We start from the raw sequence: 8,981 nt of genomic DNA, 5'->3' as shown, positions 1-8,981 counted from the left end.
GGCTGGATTCAAACCTACCCCCTTAGGTGTATGTGGCTGGCGCCTTAGCCACTTGAGCCACAGGCGCCGAGCCTACTTTGGTTTCTTAAGAGTAAAAACTAGATATTGATTTGACACCTTTATTTTCTCATATTAGCTTTCAATGCTATAAATTTCTCTCTTTTTTTAGTTTTTTGGGGAGTTTTTTGGAGACAAAGTCTTGCTCTGTTGCTAGGGTGGAATATGGTGGTGTATCATCCATCCCTCACTATAACCTCAAATCTCTGGGCTCAAGTGATAGTAGCTGGGATGCTATGAATTTCTAAACACTGTCTTATCTCTATCCTACAACTTTTGTTATGTTATATTTTCTTTTATATTTGGTTTGAAATAGGTTCTCATTTCCCCTTGTGATTTTTTTTCTTCAGCCAACATGTTATTTTGGAGCATGTTGTTTACTTTCCAAATATTTAGGGCATTTTCCGGATAGCTTCCTCTTACTGATTCCTGGTTTAATTCTGTGCTAGTCATTATTCTTAGTGAATTTTTCTAATTTACTAAAACTCATTTTATTTCCCAGAGTGTGGTTTACTTTGGTATATGTTTTGTGCACACTTCAGAATGTATTTTTTTTTTTTTTGAGACAGAGCCTTAAGCTGTCCCCCCTGGGTAGAGTGCGGTGGCATCACAGCTCACAGCAACCTCCAACTCCTGGGCTCAAGCGAGTCTTCTGCCTCCGCCTCCCAAGCAGCTGGGACCACAGGCGCCCGCCACAACGCCTGGCTATTTTCTGGTTGCAGCCGTCAAAAGGGCCCCAAAGTGAGAAGGAGCCAGGTTGGATTGCAGCCATTTGGTGGCCTGGGCTGGATTCAAACCCGCCACTTTAGGTGTATGTGGCTGGCGCCTTAGCCACTTGAGCCACAGGTGCCAAGCCTACTTCAGAATGTATATTCTGCTTTTTTTGGCTCAAGTGTTCTTTAAATATCAGTTAATTGAATGATAGAGTTAATTGTCCTGTCAGTTTTGGTTTTTGTTTGTTTGTTTGTTTGCTTTTGAGACAGAAAATAAGAATGAGACCCCATTTCTACTAAAAATAAAAAACTCAGCCTGGTGTGGTGGTGGGTGCCTGTAGTCCCAGCTATTCAGGAGGCTAAGGCAAGAGGATCTCTTGAGCCCAAGAGTTTGAGATTACTCAAACTCTTGAGCTATGATGCCACGGCACTCTACCCAAGGGAACAAAGTGAGACTCTATCTCAAAAAAAAAAAAAAAAAAAAGTGGGTTTCTTTACATGGTATGTAGTTGAGTCTTTCTTTTTTATTCAGGTTGACAATCTCCACCTTTTAAGTAGAGTGTTTAGACCATTCATATTTAATGGAATTATTAATATGATTGGATTTGTATCTGCCATTTTGCTATTTGTTTTCTTTTCTTTTCTTTTTAGAGACAGAGTCTCACTTTGTCACCCTCAGTAGGGTGCTGTGGTGTCACAGCTCACAGCGACTTCCAGCTCTTGGGCTTAGGTGATTCTCTTGCCTCAGCCTTCTATGTAGCTGGGACTACAGGCACCCACCACAATGCCTGGCTATTTTTTTGTTGCAGTTTGGCTGAGGCTGGGTTCAAACCCTCCACCCTCTGTGTATGGGGCCGGCACCCTACTCCTGAGCCACAGGCGCTGCCCTGATATTTGTTTTCTATATCTTGTATCTTTTTTGTTTCTCTCTTCCTTGATGCCTTCTTTTGAGGTAAACAAATACTATTCTAGTATACTCTTTTTTTCTCTTTGGGATAAAGACCCTGACTCTGTTGCCCTGGGTAGAGTGCCCTGGCATCATCACAGCTCACAGTAACCTCATGATCCTCTTACCTCAGGCTCCCAAGTAGCTGGCACTCCTACAGGTGCCCACAATAATGCCCAGTTAGTTTTTTTCTATATTCTAGTATACTCTTATTTCCTCTGATTTCATTAACTTTTTTCCTTTTAGTTATTTGATTGGATGTTAGACATTGTGAATTTTACTTTATTCAGTGGGTTTTTGGAATCCCTTAAATGTTTCTGGGATTTTTTTCTGGGCTGCAGTGAAATTACTTGGCATTAGTTTGGTCCTTTCAGAGATCGAAGCTAGTCTGGGTTGGGGTGGCAGCTGGGATGCCAGGCCAGGGGAGTAGGGAGGTCTGAAGCAGGAAGGAGTAGAAGGTAGTCAGAAGTCAGATGGGGACTCCAAGTGGACTCTCTTGGTCCCTGGGGGCATAGAACTTGCTGGTGTATACAAGGTTCCCATCCTTCAAATGTAATAATGGTTTCTACTCGGATTGGATCCTTTTCTAATAGTGACTTTTGAATAGAGTTGCTGGGTTCTTTGTACTATTCTTTCCAGTTTTTTAAGTTTGAAATTCTTGACCCAAGAAAGGAGAGAGCATCTCACACAGGATATGGTGCATTGTGCAGCAGCCATGTGCAGCCCCCCCACCCCACCTCAAGTTGCCAGGGTCCAGCAGTGTCCATTTAGAATTTCCCTTCCAGTCCAAAAGGCTGGTGGGGAGCACGTGTGCCAATTCCCAGCCCCCCCTCCTGACCCTGGTCCCCAACTCAGCCATGGTTAATGTCCACAGCATAACTTTCTGTGCTTGGGAGAAGGTCACCTGAGGTTAACCCTGTACTCAAAAGGCCCTTCACTAATCTGTGTCTGCCTTGGAACCCTGCAGACAGAGGCACTGGTGTCTTGGGTGAGTGACAGGTGCATGTCATTTCAGGAACTGGTGACTTTCAAGGATGTGGCTGTGGATTTCACCCAAGAGGAATGGGGTCAGCTGGACTCCCCTCAGAGGGCCCTATACCGGGATGTGATGTTGGAAAACTACCAGAACCTTCTTGCCCTTGGTAAGAGGGCTCCCTCAAAGCTAGGTGTCCACTCTCACTCAGCCTCTGTCACATGGGAGATGCTAAGGATGCCTTTAGCACCAGCCCTGGTTCCAGACGTGTCACAACATGGGAGACGTAGCCTTTTCCTCTGTCATGCCAAGAGTCCCCAGTGGGGAGCATGGCAGCTGGTGGCACCCTCACTTGGAGTTGTCCCTGGTTGCAGGTGGGGGGCAGAGAGGGAGGACTACTGTTAGGGAGGAGAGTGGGACTTGGGGCCCTGGAACCCAGCCTGTCCTGGAGCTGTCCCCCTGCAATGAAGGGAGAGTGTCAGCATGTGTGCAGTCTTCAGAGGATCCATTGCAATTTGGGTTCTGTGTCTGAGAGTCCCTGAGGCTACTGGTTCCAGGGTGATGGTGTACATGTCACATCCACTGTTATTCATTGTTCACGAGGTGTCTCAGAAGGTCAGCTGGGCCTGGAGAGCCACAGCACACCTAGCCCTGCCGCTTTCTCCCATGAGCAGGGCCTCCAGTCTGCAAGCCAGACGTGATTTCCCATCTGGAACGAGGTGAGGAGCCGTGGCAGGTGCAGACGGAAGTCCCTGGAGGGCCTTGTCCAGGTGAGCCAGAGACACAGCGGGAAGGTGCTGGGCCTTCCTCTTCTCATGTGGCTCCGGTTTTCCTTCTATATTCCCACTGCCTGGTTTCCTGCTAGACCTTCCCTGCCTCCAACATGGCCTAAGCACTGACTGTGAGCCAGGACCGGTACTGGGGATATGGCAGTGAACAAAACCAACCAGACGCCGGCTAGCTAATGGGGACACAGGAATCATACCTGTTGGGTGGAAACATTTAACAAGGGGAGTTTGCTGGGGGCCTGTAGTATACATGGGATTGGGATTGGGGCTTCAATCACCAAGAAGAGGGGACAGGAGCAGTGAGGACACAGGGGGACACAGCACTGACCAGGGCCAGGGTCAGTTCAGGCTCAGGGTCAGCTACACCCACTGGGCCATGGCCAAGGTGCTGGCCTTCCCAAGTGAAAGTGGCCAGAGACAGGTCCTGAGCAGAAGTCGGTCTCAGTTTTTCTTCCCTGACATTTTTGTTCCTATAGACTTCTCTCTGAGTCAGTTAATGAATAGGTGGATTGAACAGTTGCAGCCTGATTTAGTGGATAATAAGTAGGCCCGGTGTGGGCAGTGCCTGTGGCTCAAAAGAGTAGGGTGCTGGCCTCATATGCCAGAGATGGCAGGTTCAAACCCAGCCCCAGCCTAAGGAAAATTAAGAAAAAAAAAGTAGGCCAGATGTGGTGGCTCACTCTAGCACTCTGGGAGGCTGAGGCAGGTGGATTGCTTGAACTCAGGAGTTCGAGACCAGCCTGAGCAAGAGCGAGACACCCCAGCTCTACTAAAAATAGAAAAATTTATTCTATTCTCTACTAAAAATAGAAAAATTTGCCAGGAATTGTGGTGGGCACCTGTACTCCCAGCTATTCCAGAGGCTGACGCAGGAGGATTGCTTGAGCTCCGGAGTTTGAGGTTGCTGTGAGCTAGGCTGAAAAAATGGCACTCTAGCCTGGGTGACAGACTGAGAGTCTCGCAAAAAACAAGTTGAGTGAACAGTGCCTGCTGAGTGTGCAGGTATCTGGGAAGTGTGAGACACTGGCCTTTTTGTGGGAAAGGCTGCAACATGCAGCTAAACACAGAGCCACAGGGCCTGGGCATGGCCAGGTAGCCCCTCGGCCTCTCCAGACCTTCCGCAGTCCTCCCAACTCCCCCACACACCACCCCAGACCCCAAACCGTGTTGGCAGCTGGAGCCCCAACTTCTTGCACTTTGCTTCCCACCACTTCCCTTCACTGCTGTCTGCTCTCTTTGCCAAAATTATAGTTTTTAAAAAGTAATGTTTCTGTTTGGTTAATATATGCTGTGAGCTATGATCGTGCCGCTGTACACCAGCCTGAGTACAAAGCATAACTATGTCTCAAAACAAATAAAAACTCCGAATTCCAGTGCCATGCTTCCGTCTATTAAGAGGAAACTCCTTTTTTGATTTCTTACAGAGTGGGAACCTAGGCCCAAGACGAAGGAGGCGTCCTCTCGCCAGCAGGACGTTTGCAAAGAAGAGCCGTCCCTGGAGCTGACTCTGCCCAGCCTTCTCAGTGCCAGCTGGAACGAGGCATGGGCTAGGGACAACCTGGTGAATGCTCTGCAGCAGAGCCCAGCCGTGCGCTGGCTTGGAGCGTCTGCCACCCCCGGGGACATCCCTATGGAGCCAGGTCCCAGGGAGTCCGAGGAGAAATGCCCCCTCGGGTGTGCCGTCTTTACGCTGCACAGCCTTCCTCCAGGAGGACACTCTCAAGGCAGACAGGGCAAGGACATCCGGTCCACTGAGGATGGAATCAGAGCTGCCCGGAGGACATGTGCTGGGGAAAGCGCTTTCAAATCTGGCGAGCCCAGGAAGTTCCTGGGCGCGCACCAGCTTGGTGCGAGCACGGCTTTCGGGGAGCGCGGGGAGGCCCCCGGGCAGGGCACGGTGCGGGCAATGCCACAGCGCTGGCCGGGCAGGGAGGGGGCACGTGCGTGCAGTGAGCGCGGCAGGGCGTCCCCGTGGGGCGCGGGCCTGCTGGGGCACCGGCACAGCCGCCCTGGCCAGAGGCCCTTTTTCTGCGGCCAGTGCAGCAAGGCCTTCAGCTGCCACTCATCCCTCAACGTGCACCAGCGCACCCACACGGGTGAGCGTCCCTACAAATGCGGCGCCTGTGACAAGGCCTTCAGCTGCAGCTCGCTGCTCAACATGCACCTGCGCGTGCACACGGGCGAGAAGCCCTACAAGTGCGGTGAGTGCGGCAAGGCCTTCAACCAGCGCACGCACCTCACACGCCACCACCGCATCCACACCGGCGAGAAGCCCTACAAGTGCGGCGCTTGCGGCAAGGCCTTCACCTGCCACTCGTCCCTCACCGTGCATGAGAAGATCCACAACGGGGACAAGCCGTTCAAGTGCAGCGAGTGCGAGAAAGCCTTCAACAGCCGCTCGCGCCTGACGCTGCACCAGCGGACGCACACGGGCGAGAAGCCCTTCGCCTGCGGTGACTGTGGCAAGGCCTTCAGCTGCCACGCCTACCTCGTGGTGCACCGCCGCATCCATAGCGGCGAGAAGCCCTTCAAGTGCAACGAGTGCGGCAAGGCCTTCAGCTCGCATTCCTACCTCATCGTGCACCAGCGCGTGCACACTGGAGAGAAGCCCTTCGACTGCAGCAAGTGCTGGAAGGCCTTCAGCTGCCACTCGTCCCTCATCGTGCACCAGCGCGTGCACACCGGCGAGAAGCCCTACAAGTGTGGCCAGTGCGGCAAGGCCTTCAGCCAGAACCACTGCCTCATCAAACACCAGAAGGTTCACTCTGGGGACAAGGCCCTCAAGTGCGACGAGTGTGGTGAGGTGTTCGGCTGGAGCGCGCACCTCCGGGAGCACCGGAGGCTGCACAGTCCTGAGAGGCCCTTCGCCCTCCAGTTCAACGAGCACTTGCTGAGCACCTACTACATGCCCATGCAGGGCAGTCTGCTGGGCGCCAGGGACGGGGTGGCCGGGGACGGGGACCCGGTGAAGGCGCTAGATGTGGCCAAGCTCTTGTGTGTGGTCCAGCCCCCAGCCAGCAGGAATTTCCCCCGGGAGCAAACCTCAGCAACTGACATGATGTAGCCACTTCCTGAGTCACCCAACAAGGAAAGCACTCTAGCTCCTTCCTGGCTACGGACCACCTGTTCCTCCAGAAGCCTGAGCGTTGCCTTGTCCCCAGTCGGGAACTTGCCAGGACACTTCCCTACAAGGATACACTTTAGGAGGCGGGTGGTAAGGACCATTTCAGGAAGTCCTGTCATCTGTTTCCTTACTGGGTCTGGAAATCATTGACAAGGAAATAAATCTTCCCTACAGATTAAAAGAAAAAAAAGTCTATCAGCTATCCTGTCCTTGGACAGGCGTAGTTCGAGCTGAAATTTCCTCTGTAAACTGTTACACTCAGAGTAATAATAAAATAGAAAAATCATGAACAGTTTTACTTCTCAGAGAACTGTTATATTTCTGGAGGAGAAAATAAACTCAGATGGTGGGCATTTGAAAAAAGTGAATTTCCTGGACTTACCTCATGTAAATAGCTCCACTACAGAGCCATCCTTTAAGACAACACAGTGAGGGGTGTTCCAGCAGGGGTGGCAGCATGGCCCAGCGTCAGTGTAGCCAGGGCCTGACGTGCTAACAACATGCCTTGCCACTGAGTCCCTGATGAAAAATTGGAAGCGCCCAGGCGTCCAGGGATTGGGTCTGGAAGCATCCCTCTCCTGACTGGGACTGGACTGGGCAGGCTGTTCCAGACTGGTGAGGCCGCCCTGCAGGGCCTCTCTTCCAGCTATATAGCTGGTCACCAGCCCCGCTCGTGGGGGGGGCCTTCACAGTGCTCCCTAGAAGGGGGAGCCATAGCCCAGGGAGATAGTGGGCTCCGTGGTCCCATGGGGGACTGTTGTACAAACCCCCCCAAACAGGCGACCTTCCCCATCCCTACACTCTCCACAGAGATTAGAAGCCAGAGTTAATTTGGAGTGAATGTATTTCAGTTCTAAACATGAATAAGCTGCCCTCTCAGTGATAATATTTACATTTATATAGAATGCTATCGTTGATGAAATACTTTCAATATTTTTTTTTTTAGAGACAGAGTCTCACTTTGCCACCCTCAGTAGAGTGCTATGGTGTCACAGCTCACAGCAACCTCCAACTCCTGGGTTTAGGCGATTCTCTTGCCTCAGCCTCCCAAGTAGCTGGGACTACTGGCACCCGCCACAGTGCCCAGCTATTTTTTGTTGCAGTTTGGCCAGGGCCGGGTTTGAACCCGCCACCCTCGGTATATGGGGCCAGCGCCCTACTCACTGAGCCACAGGCGCTACCCTCAATGTGTGTTTTTAAATACGAAGATAAACAACCACACTTCAGAAAATGTGGACTTAAGAAAAATAAAACTCCCATAATTCTTTTTTTTTTTTTTTTTTTGACACAGAGCCTCAAGCTGTCCCCCTGGGTAGAGTGCCATGGCATCACAGCTCTCAGCAACCTCCAACTCCTGGGCTCAAGCAAGTCTCCTGCCTCCGCCTCCCAAGTAGCTGGGACCACAGGCGCCCACCACAACGCCTGGCAATTTTTTGGTTGCAGCCGTCATTGTTTGGTGGGCCTGGGCTGGATTTGAACCCGCCACCTTAGGTATATGTGGCCTTAGCCACTTGATTCACAGGTGCTGAGCCACTCCCATAATTCTTAATAAAACTGCATTTTGCACTTTGATACATTACCTTCTGCTTTGTTCACATTAGCATTTTACATCAAACATGGTGTATCTATCATTTCTATCTTTTCTTCCCCCTTAACTGCATAGCAGAATTTTTTTCCCAAGTAGCTGACCTGTCCTTATACTGCTACACGGAGGCACAGAGTTCCATCTGGTCTATTAGGATCTCTTTTGTTGGACGGTGAAGTTATGTCCATATTTTTCACTGTCACAAATCACATCTTACTGAACATCTTTTTGCATTAAAGTTCTCTGGTGTTTTCTTGGGTTTCTAGAGATGAAAATTTTAACATAAAGGAAATGAATATCTTTGGGAATTATTTTGGTATGTTTTTAGTATATGTTTCATTATTAAGAGATCAATCACTGGCTCGGTGCCTGTAGTTCAGCAGCTAGGGCGCCAGCCATGTACACCTGAGCTGGCATGTTTGAATCCAGCATGGGCCTGCCAAACAACAATGACAACAACAACCCCTGTTTGTCCATCCCCTGGTGACAGGACTGTTAGAATTTTGGTGTCCAAGCCAGGCATGGTGGCTCACACCTGTAATCTTAGCATTCTGGTAGGCTGATACAGGAGGATCCCTTGAGCTCAGGAGTTCGAGACCACGCTGAGCAAGAGTGAGACCCTGTCTCTACTAAAAATAGAAAAATTCGCTTGGCACTGTAGCAGCCACCTGTAGTCCCAGCTATTTGGAAGGCTGAGGCAAGAAGATCACTTGAGCCCAAGAGTTTGAGATCACTGTGCACTATGACGACACGGCACTCTACTGAGGGTGACGGAGTAAGACTGTCTCAAAAAAA

At 50.6% G+C, this 8,981-nt stretch overlaps 1 protein-coding gene across 1 annotated transcript in view; it reads left to right on the top strand.

The window, feature by feature from the left end:
* The window catches only part of ZNF74 (zinc finger protein 74), a 10,988-nt gene extending 4,086 nt beyond the window's left edge, over positions 1-6,902 (top strand). Inside the window, exons 3-5 of the mRNA XM_003801730.3 lie at positions 2,732-2,858; positions 3,364-3,459; positions 4,902-6,902. Of these exons, the coding sequence (XP_003801778.1) occupies positions 2,732-2,858; positions 3,364-3,459; positions 4,902-6,541 (1,863 nt within the window). The 3' untranslated portion in view covers positions 6,542-6,902. The remainder of the gene's footprint in view (positions 1-2,731; positions 2,859-3,363; positions 3,460-4,901) is intronic.
* The last annotated feature ends 2,079 nt before the right edge of the window (positions 6,903-8,981 follow it).

The sequence above is a fragment of the Otolemur garnettii genome, unplaced genomic scaffold (assembly GCF_000181295.1).
Source record: "Otolemur garnettii isolate 467f Iridium unplaced genomic scaffold, OtoGar3 scaffold00218, whole genome shotgun sequence".
NCBI classification, from domain to species: domain Eukaryota; kingdom Metazoa; phylum Chordata; class Mammalia; order Primates; family Galagidae; genus Otolemur; species Otolemur garnettii.
This window is presented reverse-complemented; position numbering and strand designations above follow the sequence as displayed.